General features: G+C 46.9%; 1 protein-coding gene across 4 annotated transcripts in view; it reads right to left on the reverse strand.

The window, feature by feature from the left end:
- Window positions 1–22,974, reverse strand: part of LOC149366735 (flap endonuclease GEN homolog 1-like) — a 141,443-nt gene that overhangs the window by 112,544 nt on the left and 5,925 nt on the right. For all 4 annotated transcript variants that reach the window (XM_089565446.1, XM_089565309.1, XM_089565379.1 and 1 more), the window contains exons 2-4: window positions 14,395–14,578; window positions 11,006–11,095; window positions 7,757–7,843 (exon numbers count right to left, since the gene is read on the reverse strand). In XM_089565446.1, the coding sequence (XP_089421572.1) occupies window positions 7,757–7,843; window positions 11,006–11,095; window positions 14,395–14,411 (194 nt within the window). In that variant the 5' untranslated portion in view covers window positions 14,412–14,578. The remainder of the gene's footprint in view (window positions 1–7,756; window positions 7,844–11,005; window positions 11,096–14,394; window positions 14,579–22,974) is intronic.

Raw genomic sequence — 22,974 nt, forward strand, 5'->3', positions numbered from 1 at the left:
ACAGTCAACAGACTCGAGCGACAAGACGCGGTCAGGTTCGCCAGCGTAGCCTTGTAAAGTGCACCGGGGAAGGCGTGTCCACAGATGACTCACCCCTTTCATTTCTGCCTATTGAAGCCAGCACTGCCCGTTACTGCTCTGGAGACCACCTGCACCCACAATTATAAATGCATTTTCGCAGAAAACATTCAAGGGTGTTCAGGCAACCCTGCAAACGCGTTTCTGAAGAACGGCAGATTGGGCTACTTGGAGTTGATACATAGGGATTGAGTGGACAGCAGCCCTGCCAGACACTGACACAGAATAAGATGAGACACACAGGAGCCTCCTTGTACGTCGTCTTTTTCTCTGTGAGTGTCTGGTATCGCTGTTGGACCACTAACATAAAACGTGCTCCGCCTGGCGGCCGCTAGGAGGGTACGCTAATCGAAAACTTGGCATAATGCAATACAGTAAGCCGTTAGTACTGGCTCGAGTATCCGAACTGCTGACATGATAGTACCAACACAGCAGCTTTTTTTTTCTCTGCCTGCTCATGGATACAGCTGCGGACATATAACAAGACGAAAATAGCTACACACACACAAATACGCGAGGCCTTGCGCGAGTGCGTTTGTTGAGTCCATGTGGAGAAAGGAAACAAAGCAGTGTGCAGGGGCGTTATTGTTCATTTCCCCTATCCCCCTAGCTGACAGAGTCCCATTATCTAAAAGCGACCGTCCACCCGGAAAGACGTGTAGTCGATTTTTTTTTTTTCGGCAGCAGTGAAGAGAAATCAGGGCTGAGAGCCTACATGTTGCGCCGCCGGGGTGGGGGGTCTGTATGCGCTGCAGGAAATCCAGAAATCTGAGTTTACCGTAGGAACTTCGTCCAGCGTACTTGTATACACGTGACGATAAAAAGTTATAATTTCTGAAAATGAAGTGGCATCATGTTTGAGTTGTAACTGCTACATTTTGATAGTTTTCAAACGCAATTTAGTGACTTTTCAAAAATGGTTTACCGTGTATGATCGTACACGGCAAAGATATTTTTGAAACCGTACCATTTTCCGTGTTTGAATGTGTTTGTGCGCGTGCGTGGAGGGATTTATACCCCTGTCACACGGCAACTTTAGTGATACTTTCACGAAGCGCACTCCCCATGAACGAATGGCACTTTCATTGCGTTGTCACATGGCAAAAAGAGGTGCTATTTGGAAATGATGATAGTGACGATGGGTGTTGCAGGTAGTGACGATCGGTGCTGCAGCACATTGTGAAAATTAGTTTGTTTTCGCAAATACTTGCAAAATATGTCATAGCAGATGTAATTGCTTTCGCGTCTGATCGCATGCTGTTATCTAAGAAAGCATCACGAGCCTGAGATTAGCAATATCTCTGCTACACGGGCGTTTCAAATACCTTCCAACCGAGTGTCATTCGAGTCGGATGTCGCCTTGTGCAGCTGCACGAACTATTCAATGGCATTTGGCTGACATACTATCAAGTCAATGGAGCTCCGCGAAGGCATTCGAGATTTTGGAATGCCTTCGAGTCACGAACACGGCCCGCACTGACGTCGCCATCCCTTCGCTCCGCCAATAACACAGGGCGACTGCACACCAGTACTCCTTTTTACAGCGCTGTATGCAAACAGCTATGTTTGTTCGCGTGAGGTAAAACGAGAGCTACGCTTTTGTTTTATTAATCCTATTTGTGTACCTGTTGTTCCTTTGCTTGTTTATGCAGCGCGACAACTTTGTAGAAACCACCGATGTGATCGCGCGCCTCGGAAACATTCGGTGGCCGGATTGCTGACATCGCGTAGGACCGACGCTTCTAATTGTCCCTGCTTTCTCCGACGTGATATTCAATTTTGAATCGCTTTATCCTGAAGTACGTTCGATGGCGAAATAAAACGTCCTTATTCCTAATCCACAAGCGACGCCGGTGACTGCTGCTGGCTGCCCAAGAGCGCGGCAGTCTGGGTCCGACCAGAGCTTTCCTTTCATTGTATGTGCATCCTGCACTGTGAAAATAGTCGATATTAGGTCACCGTTGTGAAAACTTCATTTGTTGGCCATTTGCATTCCCCAAAACGTGAATTCGCGTTCGACGGTTGCGGAAATTGCACACACGAAACCTGCGGAATCGTTAGACCTATCGCGGAGAGGGGTCGTCGTCACTGGCCGAGCGAGATTAGCTCTATTCAGGTATGTACATTATATTTAGTTGCTCATTACCAAAAAAAAGTTCGCACTAAGAACCAGAATAAAAAATAAAACTTTATTTACAGCGGAGCACGGCTGCTGAGACTACACACTCGCCGATATCACAAAACGATATCACAAAAGCAGGAACGTTGCCTCGTGTGGCAACAAAATGCAGTTCCAATGAATGGATGGAAATGCTATGCTAAGGCCACAGTAGGGAGAAACCCGACGCGATTGTAATGAGTACTTATTAGCTCTTGCCAGCTATGTCCCGCAGTCTCCAGTGGAAGTTTCGCAGCCAGTGTTTCCTTTTCGTTTTTCGAACCTTGGTGGTGGTAGTAGTTTATTTGACAATAAAAAGTGAACGAAAAGAATGTTGCCGGCTGCGGCCCTAAGCGCTTTCGGGATTTTTGTTATCATACACGGATGCGCGGGCGGAAAAAAAGAAAATCAGCATTACTTGCAACGTATCTCAACGTCACAGACTACCTCTCCGCAGCTACTGACCCAACGACTTGAACGCAATATGTTTGTACCATTCTGATATGCCTTATTCTGCCCATTTTCTCTTATTTACTGTTACCATATCAGCTGTCTCTTAGAATTCTACATAGCACTGGCAGTGTGTGAGTAAAAAATAAAAACACTCGCCATGCTTCGAAATCTCGGGTTGATGTTTCACTGCTGGTGTTTTTCCTGGAATTGCGAAATAAACGTTTGTATGGTGAACGGGAATCAGTAGCACACAAACTACGCGCCACGCGCCTTTGACCACAGAAAAGGCTGTGACAACACGCATGGCAACAACCCTTTGAAACCAAGAGGTCATCTACTATTCCGCTGCATCCATTTCGACATCATCCATAGTTTTATGAAGGCCATAGCCCATAGATGTCTTGTGGCCCTTTGTTATGGATGCCAGTGGAACCTACGAAGCTTTATTTTGTAATATTGCTTGCCGTGGCTGCCGCTGCTAGTCATCAAAATATTTGTCAGGGTCGTGAGAAAAGAATAACTATAAAACAACGTGTACAACTCTGGAAAAAATGGAAACAAAATATAATTTCTGTAAATGTCACAGATATAGAGACTTCGTGTTCAGGAAAGTAAACACAGCGCTAAATTCTACACAAAACACACAGAAAGACAGACAGGACGGGCGCTGACTCCAACTGAACACAATGTCACATCAACTAGCCCCGCAAAAGGTCACATACGAAATAGTGCCTCCTAAAAAAGAATCGCCAGACACCATGGCAGGGCCGCCAAGGGGTGGGTAGGGACGAAAGAAGCAGTACCCGTGTGCCAAACACGTTCGAGCGCGGTCGTCATTGTCGGGGCGTTTATCCCCCTCCGTGACTAACCGCCTCCTTCTGCCACAACGCGAGGGAGAGGAGGTCAAGGTAACGCAGAGAGGAGGACCAGACAGTCTCGGAGGAGCGCTTTTTCGCTTCCACGGACAAGTGGAGCCGCCCTGGTGGTTCAACTAACGTCTTGTCCAAGATGGCCGCCGTGGTACCCCCGCCTTAAAGGCTGAACTCCATGTACGCGAAAACTCACGCGAACGCGACAGCGGCAAGCGACGAGCGGCACCGTCGCGCGAAGCGAAATACCCGTGTCGCTTGTCGTGTCGCTCGGATCTGCACTCACAGAAAATTTCGCTCGTCGCCCGGAAGTTGCCAACGCGATTAGCCAATAGCAGCTAACCTGGCAGCGTACGTCACTACCGAGCCTCTTGCCGGCTCTGGCAAAGATGGCGCTGGCTCTGGCCGGGAATCTTGCTTCACCACCGATTCGTCGTTGTCGCTACGCTGTGCCCCACGTTCACGGCAAACTAAATGCTCACGAAGCTTTCGCTTTCTCTGAACTCAATTGCGTCAACCACAAAATTTTAGCGATAAAACTCCCCAGATTTTCAGATTGCTTGTGTTTACTGTGCTGCTAGGCTTAGCGAGTATGCGTCGTTTGAGGTCAGAAAGCGCGCGAGGTTCAAACAGGTGTGCGCCCCACGTTCAGGCAACATGGCGGCGCCCGTGACAATAACATAAAATGACATGCAATGACATACAATGACAAAGCTGTAAACACGTTTTATTTGACATTTTTCTGCCCAAAATTTTAATCCTTGCAAATAATGTGACTCTTGTTATAAACGCAAACAGCTTTGCGGTGTATTATGCCAGCAACACTGATCGTCGTCTCCGTTTCGCGTTCGCGCTGTCGCTATGCATGGAGCTTGGCCGGTGGGCGAAGGAGCGACAGCCAGCCGTCGTCGCCGCGCCGCCTCGTCGCGTCGCTTACTTTTTCGCGTACATGGAGCTCAGTCTTAACACATGCACTAAGCTGAACACGCGCACGACACAACGCTCAGTACATCTCCCGGTGCGCTTTCTTCGGGTCCCAGCCTCTCAACAGCGCAGCAAAATAAAGACGCAGACAGAAGAAATTACGAGACGGGACAACGAATATTGAACAATAAACTAGCCGGAACTTCAATACGTTACATAACTGTTCTGTGACTGCTCTCTGCATCCCACAAGGGCCTTACATTCATAACTCGCTGACTTCAACGAGAACGGCAGGCAGCAGTCTGGCGACAATGCTTCTGTTGTGGAATATGGCACACGTAGTGCAACCACCGTGACTGCAGGGCTTTATCGTGAAATTCTGGTCGCCGCAACTGCAGCGAAGACGTCACCGGCAGTGATAAATTGCAAGCATAAGATCTTCGCCACACTTCGTCAGGTTCTTCCGGAGATCTTTCGTGCCTGCCATCCGGAGGCCAGGCTTGCTACCCGTAGATCGTAGCGTCCCAGCACTGATTATTATAGCTGCCCCGTTTTTAAAGGACGAGACTGAGTAGACGCTGTATTCGGTGTTCACATTTCGCAGGGATCGTTAAAAAGGCCTCGCCTTTTGTTACTACCTGGTTGCTCCGACAGCGCCGTGGCTGCCTGGTCGATGTTATGCTCACAGGTCGCCTCGTTGCGCTCTTATCCGGTGACAGCGGAACCCGTTTTTGAGGAAAATCGGCTTGTGTGGAATCCCATTATCTCTGATCGGCGGGTATTGGCGATAGCTTTGTTGCATTGTTTTGCGCTGTGGTGCTATGCCAGCTGTCGCGATCGGATGCTGCCGTCAGCTAACTGCTCGCACAATTTGGCGCAATTAACTCCCTTTCTAGACTGGAGTAAATGCTGGTAAATCCTCATTTTTACTCCCTTATTCCCTCATGGGAGTAAAATGGAGGACAGTCCACCTTTTTACTCCCCATTCATGGAGTAAATGTTTTCACAAATGGAGTAAACAGGGTTGGCCGCCACCATTTTTACTCCCTTTTGGGTATATTTTTGTTTACAGTGCAGTCTAGAAAGGGAGTTAATTGTGCCAAATAATCAAACAGTGCCGAAATGGAGTAAAAAAACACACCATTTTGTGCAATCCGCCCCGCCGCCTAGCGTCTCGTCTGCTTTTAGTCAGTTGTCGGATAACGGCGGTGAGTGACGACCGCTTGGTTACCATCATCGCTGGATCTCTGCTGACTTCTGCTCTTTCACGGGCGCCTGCCACGGTACAAGATATCGACTTGTCGCCGTTTTCCGCTGCAGTACGTTACATAATTCAATTGCTCCTGTGAACCCTCCAGTGCTCTAACGATACCTGACTTTCCTTTGTTTGTGTCGCCACTCCGTTACAGGCCTACTTTTCACAGGCTTTTTACAGTGTGGTTCTCGCAATGTATTGCAGCAGATTATGTGTTGCATGTACATGGAACTGTGATAGAACATAGTGTCAACGCTGAGCTCTTGATTGAGCTCATGAGGCCACATTTTTTCTCACTCATGATCTCAGATGGGATTCACATATCACCTATGTCACATCAGCCGCCGTTAAAAGACTCCTGTTCCTCAAAAGGCATCTTCAACAAGCTCCTCCTCCAACAAAACTAATTGCATACAACGCTTTCGTACGATCGGTACTCGAATATGCGAACGTTGCATGGTTTCCGCATACTAAATATCTCATAGGAAAATTAGAAGCAATCCAAAGAAAGGCAGTAAGATTTATGTTTAATAAATACAGGCCTACTGACTCACCCACCGAACTACTCAAGACAGCCGGCATTCTCACTCTGGAAAATAGAGCTAAACTTGCACGACTAAAAATACTTTACCAGTTACTCCATAATCAGCTTAACCTTGATAAAACTAGGTACCTTATGGCCCCAGAGACAAGACCTACACGTCACAGACACTCAGAAACATTAAAAGAGCACACATTTCGTACGGACTGCCTGAAATACTCCTTTTTTCCACTCACAATAAGAGAATGGAACACCCTTGACCACTCTATTACACGCAGCACATCACTAGATATCTTCACTCAGTCAGTAGAAAATTATCTTCACTCGTAAACACACTTGAATTCTGAACCTTTGTTGACAACTTCCTTTTTTGCCTTGCTATTTTTCTTATCAGTGCTTGTTCGTTTCTAATGTCATATATATCCCATGTATTGATAATGTTATCTTGTCTTGAACTAACTGTACAATCCGACGATCCTATTGCTGTACCCGTGACTTTTATGTATTGAACCTTAATTAAGTGCGACACTGTAGTCGTTTATATTGCCCTTCAATCCTTCTTGTTCACTCTTTGTGTCCATTATTCATGACGTTGTTGTAGTTTTTACTTTGATGTGCCTTGTTCCAGCGCCCTTCCTGTTAAAATCCCCAGTGGATTGACAGTATCTTTAAATAAATAAATAAATAAATAAAAGCCAAGCCTTAATGAAGTGAATATAAAAGCAACTCTGCCATTCCAAACTACCATAAGGTGTATTTTCATCTTTTCTGGTCTGGTTTTGGGTCAAATATAGCGTGGTGCATGACCGTGAAAACCACTCAGCGGCTCCTTTTCAGTTTTCAAGATACTGATTATAATGTTACATCCTTTTATCTACGAACATGGCCAACGAAACGAGCTCGTACAGCAAAAGGAGACGACAAGCAGACGACTCCTGCCGCGTACGCCGCCGCTGGGCTAGCAGACGGCGGAAAGAATGCGTGACGCGGGGTCACATTAGAGCAGCGCAGTTTCCCAAGTTAGGTTGCCGGCGGGCCGCAGAGCTACTGCCCATTTCCGCCGCTGTCACTGCTGTAAGAATAAGCCTGAATGAGGATAAATAAACATGACGCCATTTTTGGGCTCCATCTCTGTGGGTAGTAAAATATTTACTCCATTTTCACTCCGAAATAACTGCATTTATACTCCAAAATAACTCCCTTATATAAGGGAGTAAAAAAACACCACACATATGGAGTAAAAAACTCCTTTTGGGTGTGCGTTAGAGGACAAGCCATTTACTCCCTTTTGGGTGTTTTTTTGCTAACAGTGTAGCTATCCGTGCTGCCGTCTACTTAATTTCAAGTCTTTCCGTTACCCTCCGAAACACAGCCCCACAGGGGAGCACTGGCAGTATACAACTATTATGTACTCTCCTCGTGAAGGGTCTTGGCAGACGGTAACGCTCAACCGTGCCGAATGTTTAGAACAACCTTACCTTTCCCTTAATGTTGAAGCCCCGGTAGACCGTCTTCGCGCCGTACAGAAATGCGTCGTTGTCTGCTGTGATGCAGCCATGCACCGCCTGCGCATGAAGAAGGGAGGGAGGGGGAACAGAATGAGACGCAACATGAGAAACGTCCAAGAAAAGAGTGCACAACAGAAAGGAAGCCAGTTCCCATTCACTTGCACGCTCCGCAATCCTCGCCTTCGTGGCAAGGAATACATAGCTTCACATGCTGTTTTAAGTTTCTATTGAGTAAGGTCTTGGTTTGGAGTGTTTACTGACCCGGTGTCATTTAACTGGGGTTAAACATTACTTTGCCATTCTGAATTGGTGGCTAGTTTGTGCGTTTGTTCAGCTTCTTGATCTGGCGCCTTTGTTCACTGTTGTTAACTTGACGTGGCCATTTGAGTTGAAGCTCTTTTGTGCGTTGTTTTTGCGTTTCTGGTTTTAACTTGGTGCCTTTTGTTGGGAAAGCAACACTACGCGAGTCGCCGAGCCATTTCGCGGAGCTGAGGCAAGGCCATACTGCGCATGCGTGAGGAGCAGGGACGTCACACGGCGCACAGATGGTGCGCCGCCGCCTTAGCTGCGCGGGAGACTCAGAGGTGCCGCCGCCGCGTTCACCAGTTGCGCATGCACAGTAGCGGCGCATAGCTAGCGTGCCGGGGCCGCCGCCGCTGCCGCGCGCTCTCCATCGCCTCTCTCTCTCCTCGTTACTTTCGCAATCCTCCAGGTTTCATCATCATCATCAGCCGGACTACACCCACTGCAGGGCAAAGGCCTCTCCCATGTCTCTCCAATTAACCCCGTCCTTTGCCAGTTGCGGCCACTGTATCCCAGCAAACTCCTTAATCTCATCCGCCCACCTAACTTTCTGCCGTCCCCTGCTACGCTTGCTTTCTCTTGGAATCCACTCCGTTACCGTTAAGGACCAGCAGTTATCTTGCCTTCGCATTACATGCTCTGTCCAAGCCCATTTCTTCCTCTTGATTCCTCCAGGCTTAAAGGGCAACTGAAGCGGTTTTCGAATTCAATGAGTTTTAAGTTGCCGAATGTGCGAAATGGGCTGGTGAACCCTGCGAAATCATTTTGCTCTAGTATTTGAAATGGTGGCGTAATCGCCGAATAAAGTCGTCGTCGGCGTTCAGCTTCTCTGAAGCGCACAGCGAGGGCAGAGGCCCCGATAATGACGTCACGTATGACGGCACTACGTTTCCAGCGAAGAAACGGTTATTCCATGGATGAAAACCGACGCCATCGAAGGTGGAGCTCACGATGCATTGTTTGGTGCCATCTGACGACGCACAGCAGCATGTAGGCGTAAGCAGCGTGCATTGAAATTTCGGCAACAATGACGTCACTGCCGAGTTTCCTCGCACTCTTCCAACGTAGTGAGGAGAAGCCTAACATAGTCCCAGTTTTAATCGACTATTATGTCACCATTTTTAATGCTGCGGCAAAGATACTTTGCACGGTTTATCTAGAAGCTTGATGTATTCGAATTATTGAATAACCTCGAATTCTCAAAAAAACCGTTTCAGCTTCCCTTTAAGCAGAGCTAAACCACTGCCAATTTTTTCAAGGCATTTCCAAACAAGGTGGTCATCAAGTGCTTTACCGTTCGTGCGTTCAGAAATGTGTTGTTTGTGTTGGTAAAGCCAAGTAGTTCCCATGCTTGCCTTGCAAAGCATTTTTTTTTAATTTTTTTTATTACGAGGGCCAGCCCAGAGGTATAGATTCACTTGAGACTTTTCACGATTTATGTTCTCGAATGCTGCAAACGCACAGAGATTATCCTGTGTATAACACGTTTGGCAACCCAGCAAAAAAAAAACCTCTCAGAGACGTCTGGCTAGACGTCTCTGAGAGGTTTTTGGTTTGCTGGGAACTTAACAGAGCTTCACAGAGAGCGCTGAAATACGCCTTTGCGCTTCCTTGAGCAATAAAGTTGACAGTCTGCTCTTCGAAGTGCCGTGTGTGTTCCCTCATGTTTTCCTAACTCTTTCGCGCCGTTACACCCTCAGTATGAACCAATAAGCCCGGCAAATCTTATTGCATCGTATTGGCTGTTAGACGTTTGATCAGAATCTTCTTTCCCAATCCTGCATTATGGGAAACAGCCAATTACTGCGCATATCATTTCGGTAAGCTCCGCTGCGCCGTTCTGCTACAGCATACATAAACATTTTTGAACGGGTACGTGCTGGGCGAAGAAGACGGGACGCAACAAAGGAACACACACGACATATACAGAGCGCACTGCGCTCTGTACATGTCGTGTGTGTTCCTTTGTTGTGCCCCGTCTTCTTCGCGCAAGTACGTACCCCTTCAAAGATGAACCAACTCGCCCAAACAAGAGTTTTACTTATACATAAACAGTACCGGCGAAATGCGCAGGCGCTGTTGAGAACAACCCAAAGGGCACCAACACTACATGGGACGTCCTGGGGACGTGTGGAACGTCCCGCGGACGTCCAGTGCAGTTTCAGTGCCCAATGGGAATGGCGAGAAGTTATGTGCTTCTGCGGAAAAAAAAAGAGATTCCGGATCCTTCAGCTGTTGGTTTATTTATTTATTTATTTATTTATTTATTTAGAACATACTGCAGGCCTACAGTAGGCCCAAGCAGGAGGGGCGAATACATAATATATGCAAAAAAGAACAGGTTTAGCAAAATTGAAAAATGTTAAATACAAGTTGTAACACAAAATACAGCAATAAATACAAGGCTCAGATGCAAAATACAAAAAGTAAACGTAGAAATAAATGGCTCTCAAATTAAATGCTGTGAAGAAAACATAGAGTCAAAAGAATCAGCTCTGGTTAAGAGATCTGGCGGACACCTGTTCCACTCCTCAATGGTGCGTGGAAAAAATGAGTATTTAAAGGCGTTAATCCTAGCACTGTAAGGGGTTAATGATTGTGTATGATGATTTCGTGTTTGGCGCGTAGTGTTAGGTTTGAGGAAGGGGTCTGCATTCATAGACAGTTTATGGTTTTTTAGTAAGAAAAGTAGTTTCAGTCTTTGAATTTTCCGCCGCAGCTGTAATGTTTCAATACCGTGAGTTCGCATGAGGGTCGTTGGTGAGTCAGTCTATTATGACGCCATGGAAAACAGTCCATTATGACGCCAGATCCATGCTTAAGGAGCCCCACATCGTGTGAACAATTCTTGTACTTGAAGCATAGGTCATTCCGCAGCAGTAAACGCTACGAATCAATTGTGCTGGTCGCACTCACCCCTTTTTCGTTGAGGAAAGCACACATGCTCTCCGCCTCGCCTTTGCTTCGACAGTACGGAAGGCCCAGAAAGTCAAGGAGCTGTCGACACTGGAGTCATCGTACAGCGGGAAGAAAACAAGAAGAAACCCAGCAACACGAAAATTATTTCTAATTCTCCATTGAATTTTTCAGTCATGGTTTCTTTTGTTGCGGAAGCAACATTACGCTAGTTGTGAACATAGAGTTTCTTACTATTACCTAGAGGGAAAGCTGGCAGCCCGTCTATGGGAGTTTGCATGGAGACCTCACGTGACCACCTCAGCCACCATGGGCGCTCAAAGCATCATGGGGCGGTGAGCTACTTGTTGCGGAACTGCAACTTTTGGCCAAAAAATAATAGAAAAATAAAGCTGTTCGATAACTACGAATGTCCTAACATTCAATATCTTGTCTAATGATTGCAACAAACGAGCAGAAAAGCATTTAAGTGCAAAATTTGCCTAAAATAAGAGATGACTAGCTTTCCTATTGGCCAAGTGATGAACACTAAAAAAACTAATATTTCGTAATTAACAGGCGCACTTTTAAAAGTAAATATGTTTTCAAAAAAAATGTTGTTGTTTAGATACTTTAAGAGGTTTTTTAATGGCATTTCGGAAGAGTAAAACCTTTTATTGGCGTCGTGTGTCGTTGCGTTTTCACTACTATGGCTTTTGCACACTGCGTTCGCGCGAAAGTCGTCTGCGCACACACGAACTACGTTTTCGGAATGACACGCCTTAGTACTGCCACTCTATGTTCCCGAAAAACTACGACTGTGCCGCAACAAGTAGCTCACCGCCCCATGATGCTTTGAGCGTCCATGGTGGCTGAAGTGCAGCGCCGCCAGCTTTCCCTCTAGGTAGTAGTAAGAAACTCTATGGTTGTGAACGATTTCAAGAAGCCCCGGAGAGCCCCAACTGCGCATGCGCGAGGACCGAATGTGAGGCAGTTACTGCGTAATTTCCTTTCCTCAAATACAACTTTCATTTTCTTCATTACGGGCCCTCTCTGTCTTCTTTCACTCCGACTTCCTCCCATCCTGTACGGTCCGGTTCAGGTGTCCACTGAGATGACAGAGAATTACTGCCCCATTTTCTTTCCTCAAAAAGCGTTGTGTTCAAAGGGCAAGGCATCGCGCCGAACGGGTGGTGCGTTCCGTGGACTCCCTGGCAGCGCTACAACACGCTGTCGGGTTCCACTCCTAAAGGCGAAGCTTAAGCGTTATTAATTAGCTGTTAATCAATAGTTAGTCATTAATTAGTAATTTGTCATTACTTAGTAATTAATAGTTAATTATGTGTGACGTCATCCAGTGGTGAGGTCACCAGTGCCACAGAGGCAGTCAATGTGGTGTGCTTGGTGCAGCACCATCCCCCCACTGCCACCAATTTATGTGCTTGGTGCAGCAGCATCCCACCGCTGCCACCAGTTGATGTGCTTTGTGCAGCAGCATCCCACCACTGCCACCAGTTGATCCCACCACTGCCACATTCGATGTGCTTGGTGCAGCAGCATCCCACCACTGCCACCAGTTGATGTGCTTGGTGCAGCAGCATCCCACTGCGGCCACCAGTTTATGTGTTGGTGCAGCAGCATCCCAACGCTGCCAGCAGTTTATGTGCTTGGTGCAGCAGCATCCCCCCACTGCCACCAATTTATGTGCTTGGTGCAGCAGCATCCCACCGCTGCCTCCAGTTGATGTGCTTGGTGCAGCAGCATCCCACCACTGCCACCAATTTATGTGCTTGGTGCAGCAGCATCACACCCCTGCCTCCAGTTGATGTGCTTGGTGCAGCACCATCCCCCCACTGCCACCAATTTATGTGCTTGGTGCAGCAGCATCCCACGGCTGCCACCAGTTGATGTGCTTTGTGCAGCAGCATCCCACCACTGCCACCAGTTGATCCCACCACTGCCACATTCGATGTGCTTGGTGCAGCAGCATCCCACCACTGCCACCAGTTTATGTGCTTGGTGCAGCAGCATCCCACCACTGCCACCAGTTTATGTGTTGGTGCAGCAGCATCCCAACGCTGCCAGCAGTTTATGTGCTTGGTGCAGCAGCATCCCCCCACTGCCACCAATTTATGTGCTTGGTGCAGCAGCATCCCACCGCTGCCTCCAGTTGATGTGCTTGGTGCAGCACCATCCCCCCACTGCCACCAATTTATGTGCTTGGTGCAGCAGCATCCCACCACTGCCACCAGTTTATGTGTTGCTGCAGCAGCATCCCAACGCTGCCAGCAGTTTATGTGCTTGGTGCAGCAGCATCCCCCCACTGCCACCAATTTATGTGCTTGGTGCAGCAGCATCCCACCGCTGCCTCCAGTTGATGTGCTTGGTGCAGCACCATCCCCCCACTGCCACCAATTTATGTGCTTGGTGCAGCAGCATCCCACCACTGCCACCAGTTTATGTGTTGGTGCAGCAGCATCCCCCCACTGCCACCAATTTATGTGCTTGGTGCAGCAGCATCCCCCCACTGCCACCAATTTATGTGCTTGGTGCAGCAGCATCCCACCGTTGCCTCCAGTTGATGTGCTTGGTGCAGCCGCATCCCAACGCATCTACGCACTTTAGACAGTCGAAGTGCCCCCTGAGATGCCGTAGCCGCCACGACTGCCGCGCTGTTGCTACTCGGGATGGCCATTGGTCAAACCACAACCGATTTTTCTTTGTACTTTTTGTTTGAAGTGCCTTTGCAACGTCGGGTTTTCGATTGATCACTACGCGGAGAATCACTTTTGCTAGCATATTCCGTGCTCCCAAAAGGCACAAAAGCAAAATATAGGGCATAAGTGGGATGATACAATTTGACTACAAAATTCGAAGACCATGGACCCGATGACACTGCCAGACTGGATGCGGTCGAATTAGGGTAACTATAGTTGTAGCCGGGCCGGCCGAGCCTGTGAGTTCCCTTACAAAAATTTTCTTATACAGTCTATAGACTGTCCATAGACTTCTCTCTATAAAGTCTTTGACTCTATACACACAGATCCCAGAGAACAGTTTATAGGCAATACAAATGTTATACAGTCTATAGACAATCTATAGATTTGTGGCCATATACTTTGCGTAGACTTTTGTCGATAGACAGTCTATAGACTATGAATACACAGAAATAAATACCTATAGGAAGCCAATAGACTATAGGAAGTCTATAGATTGTTTATAGACCATTTTTATAAGGGATGATTTCCCGGTTCGTGTTTCTTTTGTCATTACTGACGTCATGACCGACCACAATGAAGACGAAATAGAACAGTGCAAACTACGTTGAGACTTAAACTTTCATTTTATCCGATGTGACTGTGCACCAACTTCGCACATTGCCTTTGCTGCGAGATCCCGAGCATACGCACCTCATTTGTCGTTTCATCGAGGAGGGGCCTTGCTATAGTGCCACCGCTGCAGCCTTGTGCTTGCCTGCCACCCTTTCGCTTCGCCAGGACTTGTCTCTTTAACGCTGGAGCATCTCCGTCCAGCACGAAAAAAGGCTTGATTCCATGATTCAGGATCAATTTCTTGCACCGCAATAACAGGTTCCTTATTCAACGAAAGAAGGGAATTCGTGTGCGCATTTTAACGCATTTATTTCAGAGCGCGGTATATTAATGGTTCACCTTTTACACTCACATTAAGGTGCAGTGAAGAGGGATTTAAATTCGTCTTTTTGCCGCATGAACTCAATCTACACGTTCCGAGCATTCTTAGAAACTTCGATGTGTTGCCCTGTGTGGCCGATTTCCCTAATTAAATCGAATTAACGTCCGGCTCCCGCCTTTTTTTTTTAATTCTCCCCATACAGTGGAGGGCGTCGGCCAACGCGCCACCCAGTCCCGTGGTGGCTTGCCGCTCTGCCATCGGCGGAGTAATACATGGTAGTACGTAGAAGCAAATAGTCCGCGCGTATTTTTATTTCTGCTGGCTTATTTTGCGGCTATATTGTCCGAGAATGAAGCTATTTATTCACGGAAACCTAAAAAATAAAATAAAGCGAAAGCAAAGCCTCCACGGAGCTGGCTGAAAGCAGGGGGGTAAAGCTGAGCTCGCAAAGCTGTCCACGCATGTAAGTCGCCATCTTGAACGCCATCTTACAACACACTGTTGTGGCCAGCACAGTTTTTTTTCGCAAAGTCAAGGATGGGTGAAGTTTGAGTTTGAATTCGGAAAACTGCGGCAGAGATAATAATTATATGTCACTCTTACGCGTATTTTCAATGTTTTAAACACATTTTGTAATCTTTAGCACACTGATTGTGGTCATTTCTTTTAATATCGGACGATTGCGAACGTGTTCATGAGTGAACTGAATAAACGCTCTCGAAGTTTCGGTTTTAAACTTCTGCTTTCGAACCTGATTTCAAGGCACTTAATTCAAGGAGCTGCATACGACAAGGAGTCACTCGCGCTCTCGTTCACCGCGATGCCACCTTCGTGCGTTGATGCATGGCAAAAGCTCCAAAAGGATCGGGCACTTTGCATCATTTGTGAGTAAACGTGGGAAGAGATACATATGCACATTTCACGACAGCTGTGTACTGTAAAGCGTGTGAATGAAAATCTCCCGCGCTTGGAACTCTCTTTAAAGGCGAATGACACCAAGCGAATGAACCTTGCAGCCGTTTACTTTTTCACGGCATTCGGCTTTCTTAACGCCATTGCCTCAATCTGCTTGACAGAGAACAGATTGGCGATACTTATAAAGGATGCAGGTGTTCTTGCTTAAATGCGTTTTATTACGATTTTCATCACTAATGCATGCGGTAATTAGGGTAACACTTTTGAAACGAACGGCCGCGCAACGACAACGGCAAAAGAAGGACGTGCGCAGTCTACCAACTGTTTATTTTACGGAAAAGAGGCACACTTATGATCCTCAGCTCAAGCATCTGACAGCGCATTATTGCTCCGAACACAGCCAGTGGCAGGAAATCGGCATGTAAACAAGACAGCATGCATGTAATCGCAGGACCCTTCTTATCCCGTGCGTATAAAGTACTACTTGCGGCACTAGCTTCTCATAAATGGGTTTTGAAACCAAACAGAGGAATAAAAAATATCTCAGCAAGAAAGCAGTGTCACACGTTAGAAGCAAAAGCAGTCATAAACCTAAAAAAACAATACAAAAATAATAACAAAAACCCACCACAACAACCAACCAAGCACCCACAATTTAATGCGCACAATGCTGGACATGAAACGAAGGTTTCTCGAGCGGTACATGGCGTTTCATGCATTTCTGCCTCCACCTTGTTTCACTCGTTCGTGATGAAGCTCTGAGCGTTGCTGCGCACGAAAAATCCCATTATGAGCTCGTCTCGCGCCAGAAAAAACACGGCACCGTCTTCCTCGGCGAAGGAGAAAGATAAAAAAAAAACGCGAGAGGCCAACGGTACTCTAACAAACCTTCGACATTTAATATAACAAAACGCTGAACATTCAAAACAAACCAGGCAAAGCAGTTGCTCCATTTACCTTGGGCATTCGTTTCCTTTGCGAATTGTGTTCGCCCTTTTGGGGTCAAAGCAAATTTCCGACGTGTATTTGCACTCGACAACAGAGGACATGCAAAATCATGTGCGCTCTACAGACGAAATACACTCCAGCGCGTCACAATCGCGGTACTAGCCTTCAAATCACAATTCAGAAGTCACAAGCCACCTATATGAAATTACAGTCAGTATGCGACACTGCATACCATTGAAAACGGTCCAAACGCGACAATTTTGCCGTTGTTTACAGCAGTTTAGAGCAGTCGAGAGCTACTCTGCATACCGCCATCTTCCCACGGACTACGTTGCCAGGTTCCAAATCCGTTCTTTGCCCAGATTTAGAAAGTGACAAAACAGCTGGCAACACACCCAAACCGTTGTGTGATGGCTGCATTCATGCGTTGCCCACTGGAATGCATGGACTCAATGGGCAGCTTTCCCTCTAGAGTTGGTTGTATTAACTCTATGGCTGAAAGCACTCCACGCGTTGGTCGAGTCCGCCCACAGTACAGGGAGAATTAAAAAAATAAAGGCGGGAGCCGGTCGTTAATTCGATTTAATTAGGGAAATCGGCCACACAGGGCAATCAATCGAAGTTTCTAAGAATGCTGGGAACGTGTAGATTGAGTTCCCGCAGCAAAAAGACGAGTTCAGATTCCTCTTCAGTGCACCTTTCATACCTAACAATTCTAGACAAAAACATTTTTGGATGGGAAACAGTTTATGAACGCAATTTTTTCGATATAATTCGTAAGATTTCAGTATAACAATCAATATATCCGCAGACCGCTCGACGGCAGTACAGCATTTTTTTTGCTATTAACGTTCTTGCTACCATCAATATGTTTTTCAACTATAATTATTATATAACTTCATCTCTTAGACTGCTCCCGCCATAGATTGTATGCACAGCTCTATGGTTGAGTTTGAAAACTGCTCATTACCCCTTCGCCACTATCATTCATGGGAGACTCCTTAGTAATGGGTATATTTATTTATTTATACAGAATACCCCTAAAGGCCCTCGAGAGGGTATTACATAGGGGGGGGGGGGGGGGCACAGGCAATTGAACAGAATAAAACAAAACCACAAATATAAAACAAACAACAAAAGCACAAATAAGACACTTTGGATAACATAAGTAAGCAAAATAATTAATCAAAAGCACAAATAAGACACTTTGCATGACATAAGTAAGCAAAAAGAATTAAAAGAATGGCAGCGCGGCAAATAACGAAGATTACTGCAGTATTAAAATTATACAAACAGAACACTAATACAATGAATCTTTTTAGTAACAAACCCTACAAAAAAGGAAGCCATGAACAAATAAAATAACAATGTATGCGAAGAGTTAAGCAGTAGTTATTGAAGATATAAGTTTAAAATATTTATCAGGATCAGTGGTGGTTGCGATATGTGAAGACAGAGTGTTCCAGTCAGATATTGTGCGTGGTAAGAATGAATGCGCATAGTTAAATGTTCTGCACGTGAAACGTCTAACTTTAAAGGGATGATCGCGGCGGTCAAAAATCGAAGGAGGCAAAGAAAAAAAGTCGTTATGAAGTGATGGATGATGATAAAGTTTATGAAAAAGTGATAGTCGTGCAATTTTACGGCGGAGACATAAATCCTGGAGACCTGCGCGTTTCTTTAAGGCTGTGATGCTGGTGTTACGTGAATAATCGGAGTAAATAAAAACGAACGGCGCGGTTCTGCAATGATTCAATGTTATTTATTAGGTAAGATTGGTAAGGGTCCCAAATAGCCGAGGCATATTCAATTTTAGGTCGAATTAGAGTGGTATAGGCATGAGCACGGAGGTGAGGAGGAGCATGCTTTAGGTTATAAGCTCGGCTCCATGGTATCCGTTCGAAGGTGAGTGTATACTAGTTGCATGCTCAGCTGTATAGGGGAGATCAAGTACCGTCTGCGGTGCTGTTTCTAGCAAAGCGCTGTAAGCTGTGTACTTGTTCTTAACAAAGCATTGTAAGTTTTGTACTTGTTCCTAGCAAAGCGTTATAAGTTGCGTACTTGTTACTAGCAAAGCGTTGTAAGTTGTGTACTTGTTATAAGCAAAGCGTTGTAAGTTGTGTACCATCCCAACAGGCGGGCCCGCACAGCTGTGCAAGGTTGCTTCACCATTTTCAATAATGTTACCTTTTACGTTAATTGAATGTAAAAACGTTGGAAAACAAGACGCTAAGAACAATGTATTAAAGATTGTAGTAATGTTTCGGCGTTGCCTGCAGTTGGTTCCAACAGTTTCTTTGGCTGGGAAGCTATAGATAATGATCTGACTGACGCGTCTTTTATGAGACTGGAGAATGCACTGCCCTCGTGGAATGCGTAAGTGCTCTGAAACAAGCAATGCTGAACGAAAATAATTTCACTTCTCATTCAATCGGTGAGCATCCGCTTCAATAATCGGTGCCGGTTCTCTTACCGGTGTAGAACCGCGGAGATTTAAAAAAAAAGACAAAAGTGGCATATATTAGCGGCTCAATAGCTTCCCACCCAGCTGACAAAACACGCGCATACTTATTACATTTGTGGCACGTGAAAATCTCGCTGAGTGTGCAAAATCCCTCTGAACTGCAATTGGTAGTTAGTTTTCATTGTTCGAAGTTAACCGTTATCGTCAAAACGCGACCCGCGGTTCTCTAGGACTGTCACCAGGCGTCCGTGGGTAGAATTTTTCTTTTTTGGACGTGCCAAAAATGTGCTAAACATGCATGTTTTTGTCTGTTAGATGGAAATCTATTAAGGCGCTATAATATGCGTCATTTCTGCCATATTTGTTTTTAAGAGTGCCGGTTCCAAATAACTATCCATTGGACCCCAAAACCTCTGGGCATATACCGAGATTCACATTTCATTAAAACGCTGCAGAAGCAGCCCTTTGTTCTTGGTGCAGTATAGTTCTTTTAAAAAATACACTCTTGGCGTTCACATGAAATTACAAAATGAACACTTCATAATCAAAAGAACAACATCAAAATAAGTTAAGCAGTACATGGTAGATATGCTGTGGGGAGAGCAGATATGAGCAGCAAGAATTGTGATGAAGCACGAAGAAAACACATGCACAAAAAATCTCTGCCTCTCCCGTAACCGAGAGTAGAGTAAGCATGAAATGTTCACGGGCATAACGCATTAGTTGTAGATGGTACTAGTCGAAATCTTGAAATGGGTCTAGTGTTCAACACAGCACACCACACCACACTCTTCTTGTTGCGTCGAAGCGATCGCCTGCAATAGTGCGGGCTTAAATAGGCAGCCGCGAACCGTGGCGGCCTTGTCGCTTTCGGGAGCGGCCGCATAATCATGGCGTTGTCGGCAGGGGCGAGCAGTCTTCTGCTGTGTCGTACCACTCGCAAAGCGATCGCTTTCCGCAAGACGCTTCCTACCTCTCCTTTCATCAGACTCCATTGCTCGGCTTAAGCAGCTGTGACGCTGGCGGCATTGAAATGCAGGACGATGCAGAAGCGTACGCGGACACGACGAGACGCAGGCCTGACAAGAATGTATATGCAGCGCGTTCGAATTCTCCGCGAGCGTGTATGCATCTGCCTGCCACAGGGGGGAACATCAAGAACTGAAGGCCCAGCGGACGGTCTTTTACATGCGTGAGTGTGGGACCGCGGCGCCATCCTTGGGGACGGCGCGGAAGCAGTTTTTCCGCCTAAAGCCCTTCTCGCCCTGGAGCGCCCCTCTTGCTCTAAGCGGCCCTCTCTCAAAGCCCCTAACAGATCACGTATGAGTCTCGTTAAATCTCGTACGGTGCCCAGATGCTCTCGTTTCAGCTCCCGGATGTGTGGAATTCAGTGCCCGGATGTTGGCTCTCGGTCTCGGCGTGACACTGCCGACAACGGGAGCTAAAAACACTTCATGCTTAAAAAACACGCAAGCGGCAAGTCGAATAAAAGTACTGTTATATACCAAGAGTTGCAGGGAAGTAAGTAATTCTAAAAGAAATAGGCTTTTTGGGGTGGAAATGTGGAGTTTCCGGCATAGTATTACCAGCGTTGGCGGACATCAGAAAGCCGGTGAATCGTCTAAAGTAGTGAGCTGATTAACTCATTTTTAATAATTAACTTCCTAACTATTAGGTTTGGTTTGGTTTGGTTTATGGGGTTTAACGTCCCAAAGCGTCTGAGGCTATGAGAGACGCCGTAGTGGAGGGCTCCGGAAATTTCGACCACCTGGGGTTCTTTAACGTGCACTGACATCGCACAGTACACGGGCCTCGAATTTCTCCTCCAAAGAAATTCAACCGCCGCGGCCGGGATCGAACCCGCGTCTTTCGGGCCAGCAGCCGAGCACCATAGCCACTGAGCCACCGCGGCGGCTCCTAACTATTAGAGTTCGGCGCCTAGTTACAATTGAAGATTTCTAGCCGGTCGTTACTAATAGCGATATCAATTTTTAGAGTTTAGAAAATGCGATTACCCTTGGAGCAGGGGCGTAGCCAGGGGAGGGGGGGGGGGCTTATGGGGCTTCAGCCCCCCCCTCCCCCCCCCCCCCCCCAAACTTTTCGAACTGTTACGCACCGCTGATTTTGTCACCTACAATGTCTTTTTCAGACTAGAAAAGACATTTTGGCGCCAACATTTCTAACTCGGGTTGGATTTCGTGCCAACGCCCATGCACCTGGAGTCACGTAACGCGAGGAGCCCCATCCCAGCGCAAGCTTTCAAGGGCCTATCGATGGCAAGCGGGCTCGCCGCGGCATCTCGCGGCGGCCGCGGAGTCTACGGAGCCACGCATTTCAATTCCGAAACTTAAAGGGCCACTGACCAGGGTCCGGACATTTTTGAAAAACAAGCCCACTGCATAGATGAGGCATCGAAGATGACCTCTGCAAAATACTAGAGCCATGCGAGCCCCGAAAAGCTGCGAAAATTCAAATCAAAGCCCGTTCGTTCTTTCCTTCCTTCAAAAACGGGCCCGGCCCACTACTCTGCACCCCGCTGACGTCAAGGGGGGCTACTTTCGCTAAAGGCACTCCATTGGTGCATCGTTCTGACTGACGGGAGAAGGTTGGGCGTAGCCTTGGCGTCGCGTCGTCTGCACAACGCTTTCCGCAGCGCCTTCTGTTCTGGCTCATGCCTACAAACCCGCATGAAGGAACAAAAAAAAAAAACTGCGGAGGGAGCGTGCGGCGACAACCTTGAACCCTAGCCATAAAAAGTAAAAAAACAGTAAAACTGAGGGAGTTGGCTCGCCCCCCCCCCCCCCCCCCCCCCCGCCGTGATCCCGTCACGAGACGCTCTGCGTGCGCGCTCCCTTCTCAGTTTCTTTTCTTCTATGCGAGCCCCCCAAAACAAGGTTTTAATTAGTAGTGCAGCAGAGCCTTTCCCTCGCTCGCCCACTTTACCGCTCCGCACACATACCGCTTATCTTTCGTGCATCTTGCGTACGCCTTGACTCCAATGAATGACATAGGCTTTGGAGCGGAGAAAAGACACAAACACACAGAACACAAACACGCATGGAGAAAAGCAAACGGGCGGTTGCCGGGTCCGCGCTTCGCCGTGTGTTTCGAACACAACCGACTTCCGCCCCTCCGCTCGTGAAACGGTGGGGAGGCCTAAAAGAAAATGAAAAGGTGGCTCGTTAACTGGGAATGACAAACAGATGTATGAAAGGATGCGCTCGCTAACAAGTCTAGGTGGTCGAGCCGATCGCGCCTCTCGATCGTTCAGTGTGCGGAGAAAATGCAAAAACCAAGAAAATAATTCTATTGAAGGCGGGGCCATGACGTCGCCCTGTGACGCACTCCACAGACACCACGCCTCCGGCTTACACCGGAGAAGGAAGGGGTGATTTTGCCTTGCCGAGCCTACTCGACGAGGAGCGGGAGAGAAGAATTTCGAGGAGGGAATGGAAGGAGAGGAGGCTCGCTCAAAGTGAGGTAGAGAGTGTCTGCTGGCCGCGGGTGGGCAGGGGGCCTTTAAGGGGCATAAAGCTCCCATAAACTTTTGACGCGACAGCTGCGCTGAGATTGAAAAATTCGTGCTTTAGATTTTCAAATCGGGAACTTCAAATAATTTTTTATTCTTATATTTTGGGTATTTTTGCATACTTTGCAGAACTCGTTTATACATGCGCTCGTTGTTGAGGCTAAAATCTCGGTGGAATTGCTCGCAATATATTAAAAGTCTTTTACTATTAAAAGTCTTACTACTCGCAATACATGACCGGTGACGGCTGCTGCTGCGCAGTGCACTGGAGCGAGGGACAGCGTCACTGAGATTTTTCTCTGGCCGTTGCATAAGTACAAAAATGTAAAGGTTCTTGAACAACAAAGATTCATTAAAATATTTGTCCTATACTTGTTCATTTCATGGCCTTTAAGTTTTTCACATCAGCGGCATGCACTGCTTTGCTAGTTTCGGACTGATATAGTTCTAGACCTCGTGTGATATTTTCTTTACTTATTA

The sequence above is a fragment of the Amblyomma mixtum genome, chromosome 1 (genome assembly GCF_055824585.1).
Source record: "Amblyomma mixtum isolate Tamu chromosome 1, ASM5582458v1, whole genome shotgun sequence".
Taxonomy (NCBI): domain Eukaryota; kingdom Metazoa; phylum Arthropoda; class Arachnida; order Ixodida; family Ixodidae; genus Amblyomma; species Amblyomma mixtum.